Raw genomic sequence first — 27,564 nt, 5'->3', positions numbered from 1 at the left:
TACTGAGAATTTGGAAACCAGAGAAACAAAGACAAGAAAACAAGATCAGCCCCGCTGCCTCCCCCCACCCCATGCTCCCAGCCTCCCTCTGGGCGTGGTTCCCTGCAGCTTGCTTTTTCTGACGCAGGTTTTTATTTTTGCCTCCTTGTAATCACAGTGTCCGGACAGTTTTGGGTCCTGCTCTCTCCCGCTTGCTTTGTGAGGAGCTAGTTCCCCTGTGGCCTTGGGGTCTGAGCAAATCTTGTTTTTGAACATGTGTGGGATGGGCTGGGGAAGGGGGGATGGGACGGAAGTTGCTTAACTGCACCCCGTGTCCTCTAGTGGGCAAGGCTCATTCCATTCCGTCCTGGGCTGCCCGTCCACTTTGTGTCCATTTGTCTAGGTCTGAACGTCCCCAGGTGGCAGGGCCTGGCACCTGGTGTCCCCCTCCCTCGGCATCCTTCCCCCGATCCCGTGTCCCTTTGCGGAGATGGCTGGGCTGGCCTCAGAGACCACCCTCCTGGGAAAGGGTGAGGGACAGACCTGGTTTCAAATCCAGACTCAGCTCTGTGACCTCAGGCAAGTTGCTTAACCTCTCTGGACCTCATTTTCCTTATCTGTGCAATGGGTCAACTTTAACAGTAAAATAATGGCTATAAAATATCCTGACACACTTCCTGGCCCATTGTAAGTGACCCCCTTGGGCTCGATGCCTGCAGAGGCAAATGAACGCCAACCCTACCTGTAAAGAGCACGAAGTCTGGTGGGGAAGACACCCAGGGAAACAGATAACCACACCAGAGTGCGACCAGCCCTGTAGTGTGGGCCCAGATCTGTGTGGCATCCTAACTCCATCACTTACTAGCTGTGTGACTTGGGGCAAGTTGGTCAACCTTTCTGAGCTGCAGTTTCTTCTTCTGTTAAATGTACATCTCACAGAGTGGGAAGATTCAGTGACCTGAATCATGACATATTCAACACATAGGTGTTGCAATCAATGGTAGCTGCCATTTTATTATCATTATTATTGTTATTGTTATTCCCATATACAAGGTGCTGTTGGGAACACAGAGGAAGTGACTGACTGGGGGTTCAGGGAAAGCTCCGTAGAAGAGGGAACACTTGAGCTGGGTCTTGAAGGATGAGTAGAAGTTCACCAAGTGGGAAAGGACACTCTAGGTAAGGAGCCTGTGCTTCCAGTTTGCGACCTGTCAATGAGGGGTTTGTGCTTCGGGGGCCTGAGGCCTTGTGTTCATCCCAACTTCCCTGAGCGCCCCACTGCTGCTCTCCGGGCCTGCCCTGCGGGAGGCGTGTGCTCCCCCTGCTGTCGCAGCCTCCTGTGGTCTGCTGGCTGTGGGTCCCTGCTCACGGCAGTTGCTGGATCCCTGTCAGTCCATGTTTGGGGCTGCAGGTCTGTGTCTGTCCCGTGTGTCTGGGTTTGGTGCTGTCTGTCTGCATGTTCCTGTGGCCGTGTTTGTCAGCGTTGGTACCCGGAGGGCCTGCCGGGCTCACCGCGGGGGCAGCCTGCATGCTTCCTCGGCCTCCAGCTCTAACAAATAGGCCTCTTTGGCCACTGTCCTCGCCCCTCCACTCGCCCGCAGCCTCTGCTACCTCCTCCCCTGGCCGTCCAGTCCCTTCTACACGGGGCACCTGGAAGGGCCTTTCTCAACCACAGATTCCGTCCCACCTCCCGCTGCTTCCAGCCCAGCCTCCAGGCCTGGGAATCAGGGAGCAACCTCCATCTGGCCCTGGCCGGTGGCTCCAGCCTCATCTCCCGTGTCCCAGTCAACACTGAACGCCCAGTGCTCCCCTCACACCCCTCTGCTTCTCACCTGTGGGCCTTTGCTCAAGCTGTCGCTTCTGCCGGGAATGCTCCGCACTCCTTTGCCTGGCTAACTCCCGCTCATCCTTGAAGACCCAGGGAAGGCATCACCTCCCCTGGGAAGTCCTCCCGGGTCCTCTCCAGGCGGGGTCAGTCCCTGGCTCTGGGCTGCTGGTCTCTTACGTGGGGGCAGGAGCAAGTGGCTTGCCCAGGATCACACAGCTGCCGAGTTGGAACTGAGATTTGAACGCGGTTGTGCTGGGCTCCAAACAAAGCAAGCTGTTTTGTGGTCCAGGCGAGGTGACAGTGGCTGGGAATCTTGGAGAGGAGGGGCTAGGTTTGAGAGAGATTTTGGAAGTGGAGTCCTGAGGCTGGTGGTGGGTCTGAGGTGGGAGGCAGGGGGCGAAGTGTTGTGGATCACGGTGTGTCCTGGCAGGACCATCTGGGCGGGTGGGGGTGTCCTGCTCAGAGTTGGCGGGGACCAAGTCCAGCTTAGGCCTGCTGAGACCACGCAGCCTGTGAGACGGCCAAAGGGAGGTGCCGGGGAGGCCACTCGAGCTGGGCCTGGAGCTCCAGGGAGAGCTGGAGGGGGGACTTGGGGCTTGGCTGGCCTTTGGAGTCCTAGAGCTGATGGGCCACAGGGACTGAGGCCAGTGGGAGAGAGGGGGCTCCCGCCCCGTCCTGAGGAGCCCAGTTGGTGGGGGTAGGAGCTTGGCAGCTGAGAAGGTGAGGAACCCAGGGGTCATGGCACACAGGTGTTCTCCAAGGGCCCAGGTGGCAAGGAGGCCATGGAGGATAGGCCTGGAGGGTGGCCCATTGGCTTTGACCACATGGAGGTCATCAGTGGTGTGTGGTAGGTCTCATAGGTTTTTGCAGAAGCTTGTGGGTCACTTGTCTGCTTCCTTCCCTTAGCTTGGGGCTCCCAGAGGGCAGGGCTCTTTCCAATTGCCTCAGGTTCCCCAGCACTGGTCCCCACTTGGCCCAAAGGATGTGTCCAGTGCAAATGGTGGACGGACGGACAGATGGGCCAGCAGCCATCAGCAGGCTGCTCTCAGGAGGTGCATCATTCGTCCACCCATTCAACTCTTTTCACCTTTTAGAATAAGAAAAATGGGTCCCACCGCAAGGATCAGGGCTGTGTCTCGGGGCTCACAGTACAGAGTCTTGGCTTCTGTCTGGTACTTGTGGCTCCACCCTGTCGTGCCCAACCACTGGTGTGTCACTGCCCACCCTGGCATGCACACTCAACGCCCAGCCCGCCTGGCTCCTCTGTCTCCCACCCCCAACCGTCACTGGCACACAGGCTTCACCCTGACTTCGGTGGTCCCCTGCTTCATGGCTTCCCTGGCCTGGCATACTCCCCGATGCCTTCTCGCCACCCACATTCCCACCCAACGTCTTAGGACGGCATTCAGTGCCCTGCCGGCTGGCCTGTGTCTCTGGCCACCTCACCACTCTGCAGCTGTCTTTGGTGCCTGCGGTGGCTGCCCAGTGTCCCTAGCCTGCCTGTGCTGGACACCTCGTGGCTCTGCTCAAGCTGCTCCCTGTGCTGGGAAAGCCCTTCTGCCTTGCCCAGCTGTGGCAGACACACATCTGACGAGGTGTCGCTCCTGCTTCAAACCCCTCCCTCGGGACAGGGTCTGAGCGGCTTAGCCTGGCCCTGCCCGTCTCCCCACCGTCTCCGGGGCCTACCCTCGTGCGGGTCGCAGGGTTGCGCAGGGGCTCACATGAGAAACTGTTGACGAGCACCTAGCAGTGTGCCTCATGCCCAATAGGAGCTCAGCAAATGTTTGGCCCTGTCCCGCCTTCACTGCACCTGGCACACAGTAGGTGGACACCAGAGCTGGGGTCACTGACTGAATCATTAAATTACTTAGGACCAGCCAGACGAGGATGCAGAGAAGTCAGGCAGAGGCTATGCAGATCAGATTAAGTGACCAGGGCAGACCCTGTCCCCTCTGTGGGCCTGGTTCCCCAACCAAGGTGAGGAGTGGTCCCTGACTGGCCAGAGGCCTGATAAGTGGCAGAGAGGATGCCCTATTCCAGATATGGGACTCTGGGCAAGCCCCCCTCTTCCCCACAGCTCCCTGACCAGGGTAGTGGCTCTGGACTTAGCACTGAACTGAACTGAGGAGGAGGAGGAAGAGACGGCTCCTCCAGCACTGCCTGAGGAGCAGCCTGATGCAGTGGGCAGAGTCCCAGGCCAGGGCAGGAACAAGGCAGGGCAGCTTGTTTTACCCCATTTTGCAGATGAGGAAAACTGAGGCTTAGACAGCCGACACCCAGCATTGCAGCACGGCGCTGCCTCCTGTTTCCCATCCATGTGTCCTGGAGCAAGGTGCCTCCCTCCTGGTGCTTAATTTCTTCCTCTGAGAAATGAGGGTGAAAATTCTTCCCTGCTTGCCATCCTCCTGACGAGAATGCCAGTGGGCGCAGAAAAGCTTTGCAAATTGTGAGCAGCGTTAGATAATTGTGTGGGATTGTGTTTATGTAATTATTGAAGAAGGGATTCATTTACTCATTCTGTCATGCAACTCACATTATTGATAACCTGTGGGCCTGCCTTGGTGCTGGGGATACCCAGATGGATGAGTCATGCCCCCCTGGAGGAGCTTCCCAGCTCCCTGTCCCCCCCAGCCATGGGACTTCTTCCCCCTGGCTTTACAGCTCAGTCCCCTCCACATTTCCCTCTGTGGCCAACAGCAGGGTTGGGACAGGTCCTGAGACTGCTGAGTGAGTGGGTACTCACCCGTGGGGTTGCAGGCATGCATGCAGTCAGGATGCTTTGTCATTGCCCTGAATGGCCAAGGGACTGATGAGCTGGACTTTGGAGTCAGGCAGATTAGCGTGGGAATCTCAGCTCTCTGCTTACTTGCTGTGTGACCTCGAGCAAGTCACTCTACCTCTCTGAACTTCAGTTTCCTCACTTGTAAATTGGGGATGATGAGAGTTACCTACCTGCCTTTCGGTGTCAGTGTGCCTGGCACAAGGTAGGCGCTTGGTAACTTGCATCCTCCTCACTGTTATTGTTTCAAAAATTTTTCTGGGAAAGAAGACCCAGGGGTCTGGAACAAGAAGGGAGAACTCCAGGCAGGAAGTACTCTTGTGTCGGGCTGTCAGGGCTGGGAAGGGTTGGGATGGGCAGAGGGAAGAGCATCTTGGTGCCTGTGGGAGGTGGGAGCAGGAGAGCTAACAGACAGCAGGGGCTGCCCCAGCTACTCCAGAGGAGGGTACTCTGACCTCCAGCCTGGCCAGGCTCAGATCCAAACCCCAGCACTCACACTGGGAATGAGGGGGAAGGACTTTTGCATATTAGATACTGAGCCATTTGCATGTGGGTATTTGCTCTACCAAGGCCTACGGTTTGCAAAGCAAATTCCCCAGAGGAACCAGCTTGAGCAAATCTGATTTCTAGTCTTGACTGGCACCCTGGCCCTGGGGTCATGGACGTTCTCTTTTCTCCCTCTCTCCAAGCCTCAGTTTCTTCACCCATAAAATGGGATAATAGTACCTCTTGTGCCTACTTTCCAAGTAAAGATCACAAAAGATAATTCACAAAAAAGTTCTTGCTTAAAATGTTGAGATTAGATTGTGTCCTTATTGAAGGTTTTCTTCTGAAACACTATGGCTACAATTCTAGTAGGGGCTTCTCAAACTCGTAGGACCAGGAAAAGAGGTTGAAGGCACTTTATTTTGTCCTTTCCTGTCAAAATAAACAATATCATTTAAGCAACAATAGCAGTTAGGTGAGTAATTTTCGACAGTGAGTTAAGAGAAACTTTGTAGGGAGCAAGACTTAATGGACTACCTCTGTGCAGGATGGTCCCTGTAGGTCACTTCTTGACTTACTCTAGGGTCGCAGGAAGACTCAAACCCTCTGGAAGACTGAGATATCCCTGAAGGCCCGTCCTTCATACTGGCCTGGTTGAAAGGCCTTCTACCTGCACAGGCCTGCCATGGGACTTGCCAGAGGTGAGGGCCACCAGACAGATTGTCACACACTTCGTCATACACTTTTACTAAGGAGCCCCAAACATCCCTAGCTTCAGGCCTCCTCAGCCCTCTCCTTAATTAAGCACAGCATTCTGACGCACATCCTTGTAGGTCAAATGTCACACATGCCCTCCTATGACCAAATGTTGCCTGTTTCTTGAAGATAACTTTACAGAAGTACAATTTCTTGAGTCAAAGGGCAATAATCATTGGGGTCTCTCTAACTCGTCCTGCCAAACTGTCCTTCAGAAAGGCTGTATCTGGTCACCCTGAGTTGCCCCCTGTATTTTGATGAGGATGTCTGTACTCGAGGGGGCAGGGGACAGAAGGGCAGGGGGCAGGGATGGGCAGTTGCTTCTGCTCTGTGGCCATTTACAGAGTTACTCCAGGACTCCCTGGTTTGTCTCTGGGGTGGGGTTGGGGCTTCTATGTGGAATCCATGGGTCCGTGGGGTCGCCTGTGCAGCCGAGGGCCCTCCTGGGGATGGAGATTGGTCTGCCAGCATGGCGGGGTTGGGTGGGGGTGGGCTGGGAGCACTCAGGTCTGGACGTGACCTTTGCCCGCTGGGGCCCACTGAGGGGCACACTGAATTCCAGACTCTTCAGCCTGGAGATGTGGCCCTACCACCCGGGGCCTGGTGGGAGGCTGCTCTGCTGTGAAGCTGAGGGTGCCACGGGGGCAGGGGTCCCAGACACTGGCCCCGACTTAGGTGGGTGCAGCTGACCTGAGCTCACCCCAGGCCCGTGGGGAGGGCTCCTTTCCCCATGACAGTCGCTCTCTCTCTGCAGGATGGCCGAGCCTCGATTTAACAACCCCTACTTCTGGCCCCCTCCTCCCACCATGCCCAGCCAGGTAAGACCTTGCAGCTGCCCTCCCCCTTGGGGGCTGCTTCGCCGTGCCCCGCGTGAGGGGCGAGGGGGCTCGCGGGTGGACCGGGGGGCCGGGGAAGTGGGGGCACGGCCCAGCCCCCCTCAGCCCCTCTCCTCTCCCGCCCGCAGCTGGACAACCTGGTCCTGATTAACAAGATCAAGGAGCAGCTGATGGCTGAGAAGATCCGGCCGCCTCACCTGCCGCCCACGTCGGCCTCGTCGCAGCAGCCGCTGCTGGTGCCGCCGGCGCCCGCCGAGAGCAGCCAGGCCGTCATGTCGCTGCCCAAGCTGCAGCAGGTGCCCGGGCTGCACCCGCAGGCAGTGCCGCAGCCCGACGTGGCACTGCACGCGCGACCGGCCACCAGCACTGTCACAGGTACGCGGCGGGAGCGGGGCCCGGGGCGGGCGGGGCCGGCGAGGGTAGGGCGGGGCCAGGTGGGAGCGGGCAGCAAGGCCTGGGGGGGGACAGGGCCCGGGCGGGGACAGGGCCTCGGGAAGCCTGGGTCGCGAAGCACGAGGTCGTGGGGCTGGTCAGACGAGTGCTGGAAGGACCCTCCTCCGCCCCCAGTGGACTGGACGGGGGCGGGTCGGTGTCCGCTGGGGGCTCACCATGGAAAGCCAAGTTAACACAGAGAACTTGGGGGGTCCAGAGAACAACTCTGACCAGATTTGGGGGTGGAAGATGACTTCCTTGGAGGAGTAGAAACGTAAGGAAAAGCTGGCTGCAAACTAGGGAAATGGGCCAGGAAGAGGGAGGTGTGTGTAGGAAGCAAGAGGAGGACAGTCTGGGGTGGGGAGGGCCAAAGGATGATGATGGTGACGGCAGCGAACCCGAGTTGAGCACCTGTATGTGTTTACCAATATTCATCGTACCACCCGCAGCAGCCTGGTGAGGTGAGTGCTGTTAGTATTAGGTTGAACGGTGGATCATTTTGACTTACAAAAACAGCAGTTTCACCCTAATCTCTCCATTCAACAGATGAGGAAACTGAGGCAGAGAACGGTAAAGCCACGTGCAACCATGGTTTATAGCTAGTGAGAGGCAAGGGCAGGCAGTGTGGTTCCAGAGCCCGTTTCTTAGCCCTTTTTCTACACTCAGTTCTGCTGTGTCCCAGAGGAAGCGGGCACGAGGCCTGGCGGGCCATGCTAAGCAGTCTGGACTTTACCCTTGGGCAGTGGGGAGCCATAGGAGGTTTTTGAGTAGGGGAAGGAAATGCTCAGATTGGGCAGGAGAAAGCTGAGTCTGGCTGCAAGGTGGAGACTGGGTCGTCAGGAGAGCATGGTGGCCTGGGCAAGGCAGTGGCAGTGGGGATGGAGAGATGCACAGATACGAGACACACTGCGGGGGAAGAGTGGACAGGGCTCAGCGCTGGAGAGGGAGGAGACGAGAGTCTCCAGGGCACTGCCCCTGCGATGGGATCACAGAGGAAGAACAGGATTGGGGAAAGCTGTGAGCTCAGTCTTGGGTAGGTTGAGGCTGGGGTGCCAGAGGGACATCCTGGGGTAGTGTCAAGGGGCTGCAGCCAACTGAGCCCTCCTTGGAGGCTGGTGGACAGGCTTTCTTCAGAGGCCACTGTGGCAGGGCTTTGTCCCCCTCCCCCACCGCCAGCCAGACGCCTCTCCCTCCCTCCTTTTCTCAGATACACACTGTACACATCCCCCGTTATTATGATTTTATTAAATTTATTTTTTCATTATAAAAGTAATATTAAAAAAGTAATATAAGCATATTAAAGGAAATTTGGAAAAAGGAGAAACAAAAATCGCTCATAATCCCCAGCTCCCAGCCCAGCAGCTTAGAGAGCCTTTTGGTCCATTTCCTTCCTTTTCCATTTTTTTTGTTTGTTTTTTAATATGTATATGTGTTTTGCTGAGCTTGTGGTAGGGCTGTACCCATGACTTTACCTTGCTTTTCCTACTAACCATTCTATCATAAACATATTTATTCATTTTTTATTATAAATCTAATACATAGTCATTATAGAGAATTTAGAAATTGCAGACAAGCTAAAAGGAGGAAAAATTAGCTTTAGTTGTACTATTGTTAGAATTTTTATGTTTTCTCTATAATTTATTGTATTTTATCCTTTAATCACAGATGTAAAAAATGGATGAATTTACCAGGTAAAAGATTCAAATAACATAGAAGCAGATAGACAAAATATGAAAATCTCCTTTTACCCAAAGCTTCTTCTCCCTCCCTAGAGAGAACCACAGTTAGCAGTTTGATGTGTTTCTTCTCAGATCTATCCCTGTGCACTCACACACATGTATGTTGTCCTTATACACATGTACACGTATGTAGTTTGCATTGTTTAAAATAGATGGGCTCATGATGTCTGTGGTTTGCCTTTTTCTCCTGATCGCACATTTTGGCATTCTCTCTCTGTCACTGCATCACCTCAATCTTATTTTAGTGGCTGTGCAGTCCTCCATACGGAGGACAGACCATATCTGCTTGCAAAGCCCCTACTGAGGACAAACAGGTTGTGTCCAATTTTGTCTGATCACAGTTTTGTATGGAAGGCCCATGTACTCGGATATTTGTGCTCATGTGGGAACATTTCTTTATGGTAGACTTTTTAGAAGCAGAATTGCTTAGTCAAAAGTTTATGTACATTTAAAATTTTAACGGGTGTTGCCAAACTACCCTCCATTAAGGCTGCACAAATGTATACTCCCACCACCAATGTATGATACAAAACATACTGGTGCTGACTCCATATTATCTTTTTCAATGCCCAGATTTTTAATTCCTTTTTTTAAAAAAGAAAAGTTTGAACCACACGAATAGATACAATTTTTATCTTTTTGTCTACTTGATATTGCTAATATTTCTTGTTCCTTCATTTTTAAAAGAAAACTTTTGTTACAGGAGTTTTTAAAAAGTTCATTGTCAAAGAATCAGAAAGTACAGTTAAGCCAAATTTTAAAAAAATGACTCCTAATTCTACCATCCACATCACATTTTGGCACACCCTCTCCTACTTATTTTTCTGTGGGTACGTATGCAGTTCGTTTAAACAAACACAACCTCCTTTTTAATGGGCTGTTCAGCAGAGGAGGTTGATCCCTGTTTAGTGAACCCTTCCTAATGTTGCGTATTTCAGTTGCCTCTAAATTTTTGCTATTATGAATAAGACAGTAGTGAACACCCTTGTGCACAGTCTTTTTCTATGGCTTCAGTTATTTCCAAAGGGCCTCTGTTACTAACCTAACTCAATTTAGCGTTAAGGTACCGAAGGCATCTTACACATACACGAGCTCTCATTTAGTTGCCCCTGGGTAATAACTGAGGAATGGGAAGGGGGTGCTCAGAGGCCGGCGGCCTGCCCAAGTCCCACAGCTGGGCGGGTGGGGCGGGGCCGGCCTCTGCGGCTCCCCTCACCGCCCCCCCCCCCCACCAACGTGTCTTCGCAGGTCTGGGGCTCTCTTCCCGGACCCCGGCTGTGAGCACATCGGAGTCGAGCGCGGGCACGGGCACGGGCACCAGCACCCCGTCCACACCCACCACCACCAGCCAGAGCCGCCTCATCGCCTCATCCCCCACCCTCATCTCAGGGATCACCAGCCCCCCACTCCTGGACTCCATCAAGACAATCCAGGGCCACGGCCTGCTTGGCCCCCCCAAGTCCGAACGCGGCCGCAAAAAGATCAAGGCGGAGAACCCTGGGGGTCCGCCTGTCCTAGTAGTCCCCTACCCCATCCTGGCCTCGGGCGAGACTGCCAAGGAGGGCAAGACGTACAGGTGGGGGTCTCGACGGGACGGGGTCCGGGTGGGCTTGGGACTGGGGCTTGGGCCAGGGCTGTCCTAGGAGCCCAGCACCAGGCTGAGAGTGGGGGCTCAGGTGCAGGAGGCGGGGTCTTGTGGTGAGCCCCGCCCACATCCTAGCCCCGGTGGGGGGCGGGGCCTGGAGAGGGGTTACTAGAACCTTAGCCCCTCATGGTGGTCTGTGGCTGATAGTCACCCCCACAACCTGGGGTTGTGAGAGTCCGATTCCTCTTCCCTTTAAGCAGTGTTCTCAATCCTGGCTGCCTTAAAATCACATGAAGAGCTTTCAAAAATGCTAATGCCAGGACTGTATCTCCAGAAACTTGCATCTCCAGAAACTCCAGAGATGTCTTGGAAGCTCCACAGACAATTGTAATGTGCAGCGAGGTTGAGAACTACCTAGAGTGTTAGAGCCTTATCCCCTCGATCTGTGGGACGTGGCCCTGGGCAAACCCTCACCGGGATCATGAGGCCTGTCTTCCCTTTGAGCTGTAAATGCTCCCCCAGATGTAAGAGCTTCCTCTTCCAGATTGGAGGGCGCCCAGGCTGGGAGCCTGCCCCCATCTTTCAGGTGGGCCTGTGCCTCCTGGGTTCCTCCCAGGGAAGATCCGTCACAGGTGCAAGTTCTCTCTGATATAGACGGTGTCCTTGAGATGTATGGGCAGGGGCTGGGGGATCTCCCCAGGTGTGAACCTGCCTCTTGCCCCGCAGGTGTAAGGTATGCCCACTGACCTTTTTCACCAAGTCGGAGATGCAGATCCACTCCAAGTCGCACACAGAGGCCAAGCCCCACAAGTGCCCGCACTGCTCCAAGTCCTTTGCCAACGCCTCCTACCTGGCCCAGCACCTGCGCATCCACCTGGGCGTCAAGCCCTACCACTGCTCCTACTGTGATAAATCCTTCCGACAGCTCTCCCACCTCCAGCAGCACACCAGGTGAGTGGCCTGCCTGGTGCTGCCTACCACAGCCCGTTTCAGCTCAGCACCCGTGGCCTGGTGCATGGAGCTGGTGCAAAGAAGGGCAGGGACCTTCTCTAGCTGCCGTTTGCCTTTGGGGTCAAGACCAAATTCCTTTGCTTGGCATCTGAGGCCTTTTATGCAATGGTCCTTGTGGACCTCACCGGCTTCTGCTCTCACTACTACACTACCTTACTGCTGTTTCTCTTCTCTGGGTCTGCGCACATGCTGTGTCCTTTACTGGAGAAACTGTCCCCTCCTTTTGCCTGTTTCTCAGGCCGTCTCCTATCCATTTCTCAGTCCAGTTTCCTCCAGGAAGCCCTCCCTGATCCCTCGAGCTGGGTAAGGGGCCTGGCCTCTGTTCCCATGGGCCCTGTGTGTGCCCATCACAGCAGCTAGGCTGTCACGTATCTGTCTATTTGCCCAATCTATTGAGAGTTCTTGAAGGCAAGGGCTTGGTGTCTTTCCTTTCCGCATCTCCAGTGTGTGGCACACGATAAGCATTAGGTATTGGTTAAATATTTGTGGAATAAATAGAACTAGTTTTGATAGAACACATGCTTCATGCATTTAGCAAGTATTTACAGAGCCTCTCCTCTATGCCAGACACTGTGTCAGGTGCTGAGGATCCAGCAAGGAGCCAGACAGACAGAAGTCCCTGCCCTCATGAGGTGTGTGGTCTCATCGAGTATGTGAAAGGGTGGTTCAAAGGTAGAAATGCTTTAAGGAAAGAAAAGTTTATTCAGGGCAGTACAGAGATCAGGAAGACTGGCTACCAAATGAAATGCCGTAGGTATTTTCAAAAACCAACCAAAGATGACCAAGATTGGAGTTCATCTGTTCAGAGGGGAGGAAACACAGTTTTCCCACATGATGACTGTCACCTCTGTGAGCATTGTCACGTGTTTGCCAATATCAGCATTGTAAAAGTTAGGGCTAAAATTGGGTCTGCGATGGTGTTTGTGGCTTAAAGAGCTCTATTTTGGGGACTAATGCTATACAGAAGTCCCTATTTTTTAAATCTGTTTATGTAGTTATTTAGGTTTTTGTCATTTATTAATTTATCTCCATTGTCCTTATATCCTTTGTCCCACGGTGCAAAACATTACACCTCATCTGTCTCTCTGGCTTTGGGGCACGATGTGCAGGTTTGACAGTCAGAAGCAAATGGCAGCACGGCATCGGGGCGAGGTGTTGGTCTGTTTTCTCATCCTCATGCCTCCTAAGGCACAGGTCTGACCACATGAGTTTGTATCAGCATTTTCTGATTTTGTTATTACTTCGGTATTTTTTAATTTGGCCCAGTTTATGTATATAGGTGTGTGTAATAAGGTGTTGATTAACAAACAAAGTCCTGCTGGTTCCATGGTTCTTAAAATTAGGGCATGTGATACAAAGGCTTGAGCGTTAACTCTGTCAGGAGACTTTGTAAAGCCCCTGGTCAGGATTTTAATCGTGTGTGTGAGTGTGTGTGTGTGTGTGTGTGTGTGAGTGTGTGTGTAAAACATTCTTATCATATTTTCAGAGATCAGGAACCTAGAACCATCTAATTCATCTCTGCCAGATTGTGCCTATACAACCAGTAACGTTAGGGGTACCCTCTAGGTTGTCAGTATTACTGGACTAAGAGGAATTAATGTTTTTGTTTTTTTTTAATAACTGTAAAAGCTGGAATTCCACAAGCCATGGAGCAGGAGGCCTGGGGAGGCCTCATTCCCACGTTTGAAGTACAGTCCTTGTTTCTTACTATCAGGCTTGTCATAGTAAATTAGTAAATTAAATGAGATTTGTCTTTAAATGTGCCATTTCTGGCATGGTCATGGTTACAAATTTGATTTACCCAATTATATCCTGTTAGGAAGGCAGACAGATTCTTATTAAACCTCTTTACAGAACTAATGATCACACAAAAAGAAAAGGGTCTCCATAAAGGCACTTGGAATATTTTTTGGCAATTATTTCGAGCAGCTTTGTAGATAAGGCCAATTACATATATTGTTTTCAATAGAATTATTATTTTATTTTATTTATTTTATTTATTTTTATTTTTTATTTTTTTGAGACAGAATCTCACTCTGTTGCCCGGGCTAGAGTGCCGTGGCATCAGCCTAGCTCACAGCAACCTCAAACTCTTGGGCTCAAATGATCCTCCTGCCTCAGCCTCCTGAGTAGCTGGGACTATAGGCATGCGGCACCATGCCCAGCTAATTTTTTCTATATATGTTTAGTTGTCCAGTTAATTTCTTTCTATTTTTTAGTAGAGACAGGGTCTCGCTCTTGCTCAGGCTGATCTCGAACTCCTGACCTTGAGCGATCCTCCCGCCTCGGCCTCCCAGAGTGCTAGGATTACAGGCGTGAGCCACTGTGCCCTGCCTAGAATTATTATTTAAAATTTTTTTTGATAACTAGTTTATATCTACCTATATTTAAATTTTTATAGTCCCTCCCACCCCAGAATTCTGACGGTTTAGTTGGAACAAGGCACCATTTAAAGAATATTTTATTCCAGTTTGTGAAATACAGCCTCCTAAATCGAGGATTAGAGATAGATCAAAGAAAAAAAGAGTTTTCTCATATGCCTTTAGAAAATAGAACATTAACCACAATGACACCAGTTTCATCCAATCCTAGGTGACAATTCCTGTTCCTATGACCCTGGGTTAGTCAGTCCACCTTGCAAAGTTATCTGCTTCTGTACTAAGGACTCTCGGACCCTGCCTTGGCCTCTGGCAATGTCTGGTCCCAGTGGGGATGTCAGCCAGGGAGCTGACCCATTCGTCTGTTCCCCAGGTATAAGGAGTCAAGCGTATGTGTTACAGTCTTTGGCTAGAGCTGTCATTCTCTTGACATTTCTTTCAGAAGACTCGATTTCTGACCTGCAGCTCCCAGTGGAGGCCTTTAGGCAAGTGTGGGGCAGGGGGAAATCAAACCTGTTGATAAGACTAAATCAGGTGTGATGCATGATCAGTTTTGCAGGTTAAAAACACTATAGGCAGTAAAGGCCCTGGCCCATCTTTGGGGGTCTTTTAATTTATCTCATAAGGATAGGTTATGATTTTCACTAACTGATAAGGGTATTTTAAATCTAGAGACAAAGTTATTTTAAAAGAAATGTCTTCGTTGGTGTTTACTGTGCCAGTCTCTGTACATTAAAATAGTTTTTTGTCCATCTTAAAAAGCACGCAGAAACATAAATATTCATATTACATATTTGTGTACATACACAATTAACCCAGAGAGGTTGATTTTCTCTTGTTTGGCCAACTTTTTATACTGTAACCTTCAAAGAGCAGCTGTTGCTCTAGTGTTTGGCTAATTAAAAATATGGAGAATACAAAACAACCCCAATCATTACGAGTATCCCTGTTTTTATAAAGTGAGGGATCAAATCTTTGGTGTTGCCCGGCGGCCATCTGGAAACTCCAAGAGCATTTGCGTGTAACAGACACTGTGACAATTTTGTCCTTCTGAATCAGAGGCCTGGATTTGAGAAAGGCAGTGGCACCAAGGTGGCAGAAGGGGCCAGCTAATAACCACAGTAACAAGTAATAATCATGATTAAGAATTTTGTTTTCTTCACAAGTAGGCTTCGTTTAAAAATACCATTTAAGAACATGACCCAAAAAAGCAACAAAACACTAACGGGCCCTTGAAGGAGAGTATTTTGCCAGAATATTCCTTGACCTAGGGATTACTCTCCATTCCTGAGGACACAATATTTTCTCTCTCTCTCTCTCTCTCTCTCTCTCTTTTTGTTTTCAGTGATTTGAGTTCATAAGGATAGGAAACCAAACAAACAACATAGGAGGATTCTGTCAACATTTGGAAGACGATTTATAAGTCACTAGTCTCTGGCACATATAATTAAACTGCTGTGTCCTAACCCAGTGGCAAAGAGGCCCAAATGCCCAAAAGTCTCAGAATTCTTTAGACAAACAACTGAAAAAAAAAACCCCAAAGCTAAAGCAGTGACCAGATTCCAGATTCCTTGTCCTCTGCTATTCCACTGAGACCCCTTCTCACTTGTTTGTCCCTTGGCAGAGAACCAGACATCAGATCATATAGAATCAAATCCGTCTTCCCAATGTGACGGCCACTAATGAAGGGAATAAAGGTCATGTCCAAAACAGAGCCAGCCCTGGTGAAGCAACAGAGGTAGAATTAGAAAGCGGGGTAAGCAAGATCCGCTCTGGGACTTGAGAAAGATGTGGCCGGGAGCACCCCCGACCTGGCTGAGTGGCGCTGGTGAATCTGTTGCGCCCGGCCTGCAGTGCGAAAGGAAGGCACGACAAGTAAAGAAAAGTAGGTGACTTGCAAAGGGCTGCACGAGTCCAAACTTCAGAAGGATGAGCCCGCTCACAAATAAATACCACAAGGCTTTATGGAGAAAATAAACATTTTCTGTTGTAGTTAATCTGTTCCTGGTAGAAAACCAGCAATTGTTGTGCAGTTGGGGTGGGTATAAGGGTCCTCGTGTATCCGTAGACATCACGGTGCAGAAGTCAGGGATCACATTGCTTAGGGAGGGTGTTAGTAAGTTATAGGAAAGGGCTCCAAGTTTTATTTATTTGCGGAACTAGTGCTAGACGGAGTGACTCTGGATTTGTTTGTTTATTCGGGGTGCAAAGTGTTTTTGGTTTTTGTTTTTCTTTCCCTGGCTGTGTGATGTTATGTACACGTGTCATAATAAGTGCAGCTGGGGAAGGTGCCGTTTTCTCAAGTCTGAAGATTTGTAGTAATAATAATAACAACAACTATTCCTTGGCGGAGAGCTCCCATGTCCCCGGTCCTGCATAGGGTGCGTTAGTGCAAGGTGTCCAAACGTCCTTATATGGCACGAATTTGTATTTCTTCATAAGAGATCAAGAATTTGAAAATGGGGAATCATCTCAAGGAATGTTTAACCTTCACTGTCTCTGCCATTGTTTTGGTTACAAAGCACAACATGGCCTGGGAAGGCTGCGAGGGGCGAAAAAGAAAATAAAAAAATAAAAACAAAGCACAACACGGCTGAACCCATTCAGTATAACATGCAGCTTAATACCTGAGAAAGAAAAGAAAAGTGTTAATTAATGAATCCTTAATAATTTTATTTAAACATTGAATAAATTCCCTTTTTGTCATAAATTATTTATCTTCAATAGAAATTAATGTATTAAAAACGAACCCTGCAAAAGTATTTTAGGAACACCTTTTATATGAAGTTACTTAATCCTTACAATTCTTACAATCTTCGTTATTATCCCCCTTTTAGAGATGAGAAACTGGGGCTGAGGGAGGCAGAGTCTCTTGCCCAGGGTCACCCAGCTAAGAGGTGGCAGAAGTGAGGTTCAAGCGAAGCGCACAAGGGAGCAGTGTGTGCTCAGGAAGGAGTGGCTGGGGTGTCGGGCTGTAGAAGGTGCTGCCGGGGGGCGGAGGTGCCGGGCAAGAAAGCAGAGGGGGTCTTTGGAGCCCCTGGGGTGGGACTGGGGCAGAGAGGGTGGGGCAGTCCAGGGGCCCCGGCTTCAGCTCAGCTTCCCTGCACTGCCCAAGGAAGAGTGACCGTCTGGAGTCAGGGTGAGCTTCCCATACCATGATGTGGGAGGCGGGGCCAGGTACCCCGCTAGTGGGAAGGATGCTGGCATGAGGACAGAGAGGGCTTGGGCTGAAGACAAGAGCTCTGTGGCCAGTGAGAACGGGCAGCCTGTTCAGCTTCACCCAGCAGTTGCCCCCTGATGCTCTTTCTGAGCCAGCCCAGTGCTGGATGCCACGCACAGGGACAAATTGAGTGGTCAGAGGCAGCCCCCTGGGAGGCTGGTGGATGCAGAAACTTCCGTGAGAGGGGAGTAGGAGACGAGGTTGGGGTGGGTCATCTGGGTTGGGGAGAGGGGGAAGGGGATTCCTGGCAGATGGGGCAGTGTGAGCACAGGCCCAGAGGCTTGCTGGGGGGCTGCATGTGTCAGGGGAGGTTGGTAATATGCCCCGCTGGGGAGCACAGTGGCAGAGGAGGAAGCTTTAGAAACCAAGGCCAGAATGTAGAGGGCCTTGAAAGCTGGGGAAGGGGGTTTGGACTCTGTCCTGAAAAAGAGGGAGTCAGTGGAGGCTGCCAAGCAGGGCTGTGACAAGGTCAGACCCCTGCAGCTACTGTCATGGCCGAGGCCAGGCAGGGAGAGGCTTAGGCTGGGAGTCCAGGGAGGAGGCTGGGCAGTTGTTGCACTTGGATTGGAGGAGGCCGGAGGGGCAGCTAGCTGGTCAAGAGGGCTTGGCTGTGTCCCTGAGGAAGGACCTGAAGTGCCTGGAGGACTGTCTGTCAGTCAGTCAACAAACACTCATGAAATACACTTCAGGAATGGAAGTTGCTGATTATGTGGAGCATATTTCTGTTGTCAGTGACCGAGTTCAGAGAGGAAGAACTCACTTTCCTTCACTCAATCCACATCTGTTTAGGGGCTCCCCTCTGTGCCAAGCCTGTGCCAGGCACTGATTGGTGAATGAGCCCAAGGGAGTTCTTGTTCTCAACGAGGCAGCCAAGAAAACGTGACCAGACACTGACAAAATAAGTACCCATGCATAGACCTCTGGGAAGGGGGTGTCTTTGGTACTTGGAGGCTGGGCTGCAGGGGGCCCAACCTAGCCTGGAGGATCAGGGAAGGCTGCCCTGATGAGGGGGCTTTTATACTGAGAACAGCAGTGTTTTAGCCAGGTATTAGCTGAGGGACAAGTGTGGCTGGTGGAGGGAACAGCGTGGATAAAGGATTGGAGGTAGGGAGGAGCTCAGAAAGCCAGAGGAGGCGGTGTGAGGCCTGTGGGGCTTGGCTTCAGGGCACGGGAGAGGAGTGTCTTGAGGAGAGGACCCAAGAGGTGGGTGTTGTGGGTGCTTTTTGGTTTTGTTTTATTTTGTTTAGAGACAAGGTATTGCTCTGTTGCCCAGGCTAGAGGGCAGTGGCGGCGTCATAGCTCACTGCAACCTCAAACTCCTACGCTTAAGTGATCCTCCTGCTTCAGCTTTCTAAGTAGCTGGGACTACAGGCATGCGCCACCATGCCCGGCTAAATTTTTTTTTTTTTTTTTGAGACAGAGTCTCACTCTGTTGCCTGGGCTAGAGTGCTGTGGCGTCAGCCTAGCTCACAGCAACCTCAAACTCCTAGACTCAAGCAATCCTCCTGCCTCAGCCTCCCTAGTAGCTGGGACTACAGGTATGCGCTACTATGCCTGGCTAATTTTTTTTTCTGTATATATTTTTAGCTGTCCATATAATTTCTTTCTATTTTTAATAGAGACGGGGTCTCGCTCTTGCTCAGGTTGGTCTCAAACTCCTGAGCTCAAACAGTCCGCCCGCCTCGGCCTCCCAGAGTGCTAGGATTACAGGCATGAGCCACCGCGCCTGGCCTAAATATTTTTTTTTTAAAGATGGGGTCTCACTATGTTGCCCAGGCTGATCTTGAACTCCTGGCCTCAAGTGATCCTCCTGCCTTGGCCTCCCAAAGTGCTGGGATTATAGGTGTCAGGCACCATGCCCAGCCAGTTGTGGAGTTTAAAACAAAGGCAGCGTGTATCTTGGGGACACTTAGACCCCTCTGCCACCCTGGAGAAGAGTGAGGATGGATGAAATGGAGGGGATGCTGGCACCAGGTGGAGTTAGTCCACATGAGCCTTGAGGGGTCAATGTAGAGACGGTGCAGTAGCCTGAGATAATGTCCCCAAACATGTGGCACCCAGAAATGTACAGGTAGAATCGGGGTTCTCAGAACTGGATCAGCCCAGCTTCTCTTGGCACAGCTAGGTGCAGGCTGGGGGCTGGACCCTGGGCCTTGCTCCTGAGATTGGCACCTGTCCCTGCCCTGGGGATTTCCCAGCCAGCAGAGGAGACAGATATGTGGGGGGCTGCAAGGGTCCAGTGGGGTCAGCACTATGATGAGGAGCTCTCATGTGCAGAAGCTCTGGGAGGCTTGGGGGGCAGCAGGCTCAGGGGAGGCTCCTCAGGGCCCTGTTCGCTGATGGGTTGGGAGCGGGGAGCTGATGGTTAGCAGGCAGAGGCACACCGCCAGGGCAAAGGCGTGGTGGGAGAGTCGTCAGATATGGGTGCCAGATGCGGCCAGGCATGGTGGCTCATACCTGTAATCTCAGCACTTTGGGAGGGTGAGGCAGGAGGATCGCTTGAAGCCAGGAGTTCAAGACCAGCCTGGGCAACACAGTGAGACCCCCGTCTCTACAAAAAATAAAAAAAAAATTAGCCAGGTAGCGTGGTGTGCTCCTATAATCCTAGGTGCTTGGGATGCTGAGGCGGGAGGATCACTTGAGCCTAGGAGTTCAAGGCTACAGTAAGCTATGATTGTGCCACCGTACTCCAGCCTGGGTGACAGAGCAAGACCCTGTCTCAAAAAAATAAAAAGAAAAAAAAAAGAGAAAGAAATAGTTCTCTGACCAGGCCATAGGCTGCGTACGAGCAGGGAGGTGAGGTTGGACCACCTGACGAAGGCCTTGCAGGGCCACACTAAGGAATCGGGGCTCTGTCAGTGTTTACAGTGGCAGCCAATGTCATGGGCTTATTGGCGGCAGGGAGTGTTTTCAATCAGCACCGTGTCCCAAGTCCAGCACTGGGGCTGCCTGCGGGGCCTTGGTTTGCCTGATGAGTTTGTTGATGGGCAGAGCAAGCCTACTTGGTGAGATGGGTCGGTGGGATGGACACCTTGTGGCCGGATCTGGATTTGGCCTCCACTTAATGTTCCTCAGCACATTAGGCAAACGAGGTGCGGGCCCAGCCAGCATGTCACTGCCCACCTGCTTGGCTCAGGGGATTTCCAGAGCAGATGATTCAAGACAAGCCCGGGGGACAGGGCAGGGCCCTGAGTGTGGACAGCAGTGAAGGCCACTGTTGGTGGACGCCAGGCTCTGAGCTGCAGGGCCACGTGCAGACCTCATCTCTCAGGCCACTGCCGTCCTCACTGGGCTGCTGGACAAGCACCGTCACCCAGTGTCACCTTCTCCCTGAGACCCTCCCCCGACCACCCTTTTTAAAACTTCACCCTCCCGCCCCTGGCACTCATAGACCCCCTCACCTTGTTCTGTTTTCCTCGCGGCATTTATCACCTTCTACATGTGATTTATTTACTTATTTCATGCTTGTTTGTTTCCACTGGGCAGTGGTTTTGGTCCGTTTTATTCAGTGGTGCATTCCAGGTAGCTAGCGCGGTGCCTGGCGCGTGGGTGCCCATTGTGATGAATGTCGAATGGATGAATGGTAGTAACACTGGCAAACGTTTACCGAGTGCTGACTTTGTGCCAACTTCAAGGCCCCAACACGTGTTATCAGATATAATCTTCACAAAGCCTAGTGAGGTAGGGAGCATATTTTTATACCCATTTTGCAGATGAGGAAACTGAGGCTCAGTGATTTGCCCAAGATCACCTGCCTAGTAAATAGTAGAGCCAGGATGAGGACTCAGGAATAGGGGGACAGAGAAGTTCCCAGGAAGGACATAGAGGGGCCAAGCTTCAGGGCAATGCTGTCCTGCAGTCTCTCAGTTACTCATGGACAGGGGACAGGGCCAATGAGAGGGAGATGTCTCCTTCTTAGGGAAGGAGGCAGGGCCGGCAGGGAAAGTCCCGACAAAGGTGTGGCTCTGCGTTCTTTCCAGTGGGTGGCCTGCACGGTGGGGTTTTTAGAAGAATGCAGTCAAAGCAAGCCCCCTACGATTAGGATTAGCCAGAGGCCTAGATTGGGTCTCTGAGTGGGCTCTGGTGGTGGGTTAGGGGCAGTGGGGACCTCTGGGGAGTGGGGAGGCTCTGGTCAGACTAGCAGTGGAGGCCAGAGAAGGAAGGGGGAGATGGTGGCCTTGGAAGTCCCCAACTCTTGCCTGGGGCTCACCATTGGTCACTAGGGAGAGTGGGTGGAGTGGGGACCCGGAAGCTTGGGGCCAGAGGTATGTCCCAGGCCAGCCAAGGGCTGGGGGGAATGGAGTGGTCTGGGGTATGTATGTGTCAGGGACTTCCACCTCATTGGGCTGCCCATTGCAGAATCCACACAGGCGACAGACCCTACAAGTGCCCACATCCTGGCTGCGAAAAGGCTTTCACTCAGCTCTCCAACCTCCAGGTGAGTGCTGCCTGCCTGCCCGCCCTCCAGGTGCACAGCTGCCTCCCTCCCGGCAGGCATAACAAGGGGGTGGGGCTGGGGCACCCTGCCCGTGTCCTGACCCTGCCGTGCTCCCTGCAGTCTCACCAGCGCCAGCACAACAAGGACAAGCCCTACAAGTGTCCCAACTGCTACCGGGCCTACTCGGACTCCGCCTCCCTGCAGATCCACCTCTCAGCCCACGCCATCAAGCACGCCAAGGCTTACTGCTGCAGCATGTGTGGGCGGGCCTACACCTCGGTGAGTGCCAGCCGGCCTGCGCCTGCGGCCCGGAGAGCCCGGAGAGCTGCTTCCTCTTCCTGCACCTCATGTCACCTCCTGAGATCTGTACTGACTCTTCCCATTTTCCAGACAAAGAAACTGAGGCCCAGACAGGGGAAGTGATTCTGCAGGATCACAGGGAACGGCAGAGCCAGGGCTTCCCACTTCCGTTTTCAGCTGCCCTGGCCAAGCCCCCAGCCTCCTACCTGACTTTAATGTGGGTTCCCCGGCCCTGGGATATTCAAGGCAGGGGTGGGGGCCTTCCACCGAGAGCCAGAGAGACAGAAGGGCCTTCCCGCTCCTGGGGAAGCTGCAGTCCCCATCGTGGCCACATGGTGGCACAGTGACTTGGCCCAGAGCCACCCTCGTTTCCGGGAAGGTCTGAACGACACTGGAAATAGCATCCAGCCCCCTGTCCCTGGGTGGGGATTTCCCCAAACAAGGGCCTTTTGGCACCCAGCTGAGTCACTTGTGTGTGTTCTTCTGGTTAATCAAATATTCTGGTTGACAGAACCCTTATTCCCAACATAAAGGTCACTGAGCCTCAATTTCCTCATCTGTAAAATGGATTAACTCACAGGGCTGTTGGCGAGTGGAACAGTGGCCAACCAGCCTGAGCTCGTGCGATTTATTCACTCAGTGTTTGCTGAAGCTTGTGCCCAGCTCTTGGGAATCAGGATGAACCAGACAGACAGTTTTTATTGCCCCCAGGGAGGTTAGAAACTACTGTTAGAGACGGGTATGAAACAAGTAACCACCCAATAAACATTTAATGGCAAATGGTGGTACTTGCTCTAAAGCAGAGTTTCTCAACCCTAGTCCATATCAGCGTTTGGGCGGGATCACTTTTTGTCGTGGGGCACTGTCCTATGCGGGGGAAGATGTTAAGCAGCATCCATGAGGTGCCAGTAGCAACCCCCTCCCCATTGTAACAATCAAAAATGTCTCCAGACTTTGCTAGATGTTCCTGGGGGGCAAAATCGCCTCTATTGAGAACCACTGCCCTAAAGGAAGAGTATGCTTTGAAAGACAGCAGCAGGGAGGACAGAGGAGTTGGGAAGGGGGGTGGGTCTAGAGAGGCCACCTGGGGAAGGACCATTCAGCTGAAGCCTTGAAGGATGCTTAGATGGCGAGGGGCAGGGGAAAGAACCTTCCATGCAGGGAACAGTGAGTGCAAACACCCTGAGGTGGAACAGACTTGCTGTGTTACAAGAACTGAAGGAAAATTAGGTAATGTGGGCCCTTGGGTTCCCTGTTAGAGAGTTTGGGTACTTTTCCAGGTGGAATGGGAAGCCACTGGGGGAGGGGACCTTTGGGGTTTGTTTTTGTTTTCTTTGGGTTTTGTTTTATTGGTTTGGTTTGGTTTTTGTTTTAGAGATGGGATCTTGCTGTGTTGCCCAGGCTGGATGCAAACTCCTAGGCTCAAGTGATCCTCCCATTGCAACCTCCAGAGTAGCTGGGGCTACAAGCACATGCGTGCCACTGTGCCCCACGGGGAGGGTGATTTTGAAAGGTCACTGGCCAGAGGTGGCGCATGGACTGTAGGTGGGGTAGTCAGTAGCACTTGTCAGGTGCCACCAGGGCTGCTGCTTGCTAAGTGCTGAGTCCGTGACATTTATTCTTCCCTGGAGTTCAAATGGCAGAAAAGCTTCGAGTGGCTGAGGACAGAACGTGCAGGGATGAGGGCCCCAAAGGGGTGGGGGAGACCCCACTCCGCTGGCTGATCTCCAGGTGATCCCTGCTTCTCTCCAAGGCTCAAGTTCTCCCTGGCCCCGACACCACAAGCCACTCCTGACTCATCCATACTTTTGTTTTTTGAAGTAAAACCCAGACATCATATTGTTTTATTTGTACAAATTTCAGTTTGTGTCTCTAAAGATAGAGACTCCTTTTCTGAGCATCTGCACAATACCTTGAGAATACCTAAAAGTAATTAACTGAAGTCCTTATCGTCATCAAATGCCCATTCAGCACTGACATTTTCATTTGTCTCATGAATGCCATGGTTTTGTTTATTTACAATATTAGTTTTTAGTCAGGATGCAAATAAGTTCAGCTGAGGTTTAGTGCTTAAAAAAAAAGATGCAAATAAGGTTCCTACATTGTCCTGACTCAGTATGCCTTTTCATCTTGAGGGCCCCTCCTCTCCTTTTTTCCCTTTGCTCTTCATTCACTGTAGAATAGTTTCCTAGCTTGGGATTTGCTGACTTCTTCCCTCTGGTGTTGTTTAACAGCACGTTGCCACCACATTTAGGGACTTCCTCTGCTGGCTTCTGAGCATGTTGGGGTCTGAGGCCAAGGAGTGGCAGTTGGGGCCTGGAGTACCGCCTCTGTCCCTGGCAAAGGCCGTTGGAAGGATGTGGCTTAGTGTGAGGGCCTCGGGGGCTGTAGTGAGCCCTGGGTCACCTTGGCCACCCAGTCCTGGTACCTCAGGTCACACCTGGCAGAGCCAGTGGGGGGCTTAGGGCTGGCTTCTGCCCTAGGGAGGATGGAGTGAGGGGGTGCAGAGGCCACACTGGGGAAGGCCTGGTCACCTCAACTCTTGCTGCATGCTAAGGGCTGTATCTGTGTCACCATAGCAGCCTTGGAGGTTGTTCCTGCCCCATCCCTGCTTACAGAGGAGGAAACTGAGGCTTGGAGAGACAAGCTGACTTGTCCAATTTCCCGCCGCTAAGAAACGGCAGAACTAGGCTCACACCCAGGCCTGCTGCCTCGCTCTTGCTGGGGTCGCCAGGCGGAGGCGGGCACGGTGTTGACGCAGCAGGCAGGGCTGAGCGGCAGCTGGAGCACCCCGCCCCAGCCGGCTGGTAGAGGGCTGGGGGCCCCGCCCTGGGCAGCACAGGCGGGCGCTGCCGAGGGGTGAGCTGTGCTTGCTGGCTCTCAGGCTGGCAAGGGCCAGCGCTCACCCCTAGCAGGAACCCTAGAACCCATGCCCGCTGCCCATCTGACCCCCAAAGCAGTGACCGCCCCCCGGCAGCTGGCGCACTGACCGAGGAGCCCTCTAGTGGCCGCGTGCGGGAACCGCGGCCCCCGCGCCTGCCTCACCGGCGGTTACAGGTTCTGAATCTCGCCCCCGCCCGCAGGAGACCTACCTGATGAAGCACATGTCCAAACACACGGTGGTGGAGCACCTGGTGAGCCACCACTCGCCCCAGAGGACCGAGTCCCCCGGCATCCCGGTGCGAATCTCTCTCATCTGAGCCCCCTGGCGGCGCCGCCCGCCGGCAGACACGGCCCGGGCAGCACCAGGCCCCGACGCCCTCCAGGAACCGCCAGGCTCTCTCCCGACCTTCCCAACCTTCCAGAAAGCCTGGTCCGCAGAAGCCCTGCCTGGTCCAGCTCCGCGGGCGGCCAGGCCAACTGCAAGATTCTGGACTGTTTTGGTAGCATCCAAAGACGATCTCAGAGCACTTTGAACCTCTCTGTTGGGTTTTCTTTTTGTTCCCCACCCTTCACTTGCTTCACTGTTGTTTTTTTTTTTTTTTTTTTTAAGTTTGTTTTGGAAATAACAAAAAAGATATTTATTGGCCAGGAAGTTGGTGCTGCTAAGACCGAGAAATTAAAAGAATCGGACAGATGGACGCAGAGAACCACAGGGCAGCGTGGGACCTTCTCTTGCCGTGGCCTCAGGTCTCGAGGGAAGGCTCAGGCCTGGGTTTCTGGACTGCAGAGGGGACCCCGAGGTGAGAGGGGGTAGGAGGTCGCCGGAGCGCGCCCTTCGCCCCTGGGTGCCCCGCTGGTACCTCTCGAGCTGTGCCCTACATCGCTGAGCAGAGGGATGCGGCAGCCGCCAGGGCTGTCCAGGCTTCAGGAGGCGGAAACGAGAGAGGGGCCGGGAGATCCGCAGGACCAAAGGGTGCAGTGATGGGCTGGGTGGCGGGCCCAGGGAAATGGGGTAGGGGTGGGCCGGGTAAGACCTGGCCCTCCCTCGCTGCCCTGAAGACCACCCCAGTCTACCTCGGTGCTGGCCAGGAAACCTATAGGCTACCTCTCCCGCCATCCCAGACTGTGGGCAGGGGGATGGGGAGGGAGCGGGCCTGGGGCTGGGACCCCGCTCCAGAATTTCCTCCAGATGGGGGCAGTGTCCAGGGAGGGGTCATTTGTCTTCCCTGCCATGGAGGGGGAATCCCCAGCCCAGGCCCTAGGCCCCTCAGCAGGGAAGGGATCCTCGGGGAGGCGGGTCCCAGGAGCAGACCCTGTCCCCAGCCCCCACGGCACACCCCAATCTGAAAGCCATGCGTGTCCGTGTATATAGGAACCATGTACAGAGCCCGGAGAAGCCCCCCACGTCCCCCCGGGAAAAAAAGAAAACTAGACAGAAACTCATCTATATATTCTGTATCTGGAGTTCCGTTTTGAATATTAACTGTGTTATTTTTATACACTTTTTAAGCCTTAACTCGCCATTGATTTACCAGTTTAACGTTTCCTGGGGTTTCTTTTCCCATGGGGTTCTCTGGCCCCACCCCCACCCCTTTGTTTGACTTGCGTCGTCTGATAAACTCAGTATTGTAGCTTTTTGTCCGCATGTTACTACCCTGTAAATACGCTGTTATACATACTGTTAACACCCCTTTGCTTTTTTCTATGGGACCTCCAGGCCACCATATTTAGAACTAGTTACCTTATTAAAAAAGAGAAAACAGTCTGTTGGCTTCTCAGTCTGCATCTTGGTGGCAGGGAGGTGAGGGCAGGTGCCCCTCAGACACTTCAGGAAAGAAGTTTGCATTCTATTTAAAAAAGGGGGTGGGGAGCAAAATAATCAAATGTGGGGGAAAAACACTAAAGGGGGCAAGAAACAAAGGAATTACAAACCCTCTGCTCTTTGTATTGCTCTGTTGTGAAGAATAAACTGTACCTGCACCCGGGTGGCAGCAGTGTGTGGCGTGCTCTGTGCGAGGGTGGGGCTGGGGGGCACCTTTCCACTGCTCCTCTCCCCGCCCCCGCCCCCAGATTGGAGAAGGAAGGAAACGGCTCCTTACTGTGGGCCTCCAGGTGCGGAGTTGAGTGTTTCATGTTGATTGCCTCACTATTCTCCTAGGAAGTGAGTAGCAAACTGACAGAGGCTTTGTGCTAAGGATCATGGTGCAGTTAAGTGGTGGGGACATACATTTACCCCAAATTGTCTAGTTCTGGAGCCTTTTTGGATGTATTGGGTCCACCAAGTGAGTCTCATTTCCCCTGTTCCCTGAGGGGCACCCCACCCTCTCTGGGGGTCCATCATGAGTGCCTGTTTTGTGGAAGTTATTCTAGTGATAGGGGAGGGGCCCAAGATGTCCCCTCACATACATTTTTCCCCACGGGGGTCAGTGTTTTGATTGCCAAGGAGGGAAATGCAGGAATTCCCCAAAAGTTTCTCAGGGCTGGCCCTATGGAGACATAGGGAGGGAAACAAATGACTCAGCTGCAAGTCAGCGTGGAGCTCATCATCCGGAATGTGTTCCTCTGAGTCCTCACAGTCCTGTGTGTCAAGACTTGGCTGTGAGTAACAGAAAGTTCAAATGAGAATTTATTGGCTTATGTCACCGGACAGCGGTCAGGCCAGCTTCAGGGCCCAAAGGACGTGTCTCCAGCTCCATCTGGCTCTGCTGAGTCAGCTTCAGCCTCAGGCTCCAGTGGGGCCAGCCCCTCCAGCCCCAGGTTCCCAGCAATCAAGCCTGTCTCTGCCAGAAGCCCCAGTGTCTCAGTCTGTTTTATGGACTGGGTTATACCACAGACTGGGTAATTTATAATGAACAGAAATTTATTTGGCAGACAGTTGTGGAGGCTGGAAGTCCAAGCATGGCACCAGCGTCTG

The 27,564-nt window shown here is 52.6% G+C and overlaps 1 protein-coding gene and 1 pseudogene across 2 annotated transcripts; both read left to right on the top strand.

Moving 5' to 3' along the window:
* The first annotated feature begins 235 nt into the window (after positions 1 to 235).
* ZNF362 (zinc finger protein 362) lies at positions 236 to 26,635 on the top strand. The gene is made up of 8 exons (XM_045548346.1): positions 236 to 1,158; positions 6,583 to 6,646; positions 6,793 to 7,039; positions 10,084 to 10,411; positions 11,147 to 11,371; positions 21,389 to 21,467; positions 21,588 to 21,746; positions 24,851 to 26,635. The coding sequence occupies exons 1-8, from the start codon at positions 1,121 to 1,123 to the stop codon at positions 24,965 to 24,967; spliced, it is 1,257 nt and encodes a 418-aa protein (XP_045404302.1). The 5' UTR covers positions 236 to 1,120; the 3' UTR covers positions 24,968 to 26,635.
* On the top strand, positions 24,945 to 26,635 carry LOC123635809 (annotated as a pseudogene). The gene has a single exon (XR_006734212.1). The product of XR_006734212.1 is annotated as an uncharacterized LOC123635809 (transcript).
* Positions 26,636 to 27,564: the final 929 nt, after the last annotated feature.

This window comes from Lemur catta, chromosome 3 (genome assembly GCF_020740605.2).
Source record: "Lemur catta isolate mLemCat1 chromosome 3, mLemCat1.pri, whole genome shotgun sequence".
NCBI lineage: Eukaryota > Metazoa > Chordata > Mammalia > Primates > Lemuridae > Lemur > Lemur catta.
Note: the sequence above shows the minus strand (reverse complement) of the source record. Positions and strands in the feature narration are given on the sequence as shown.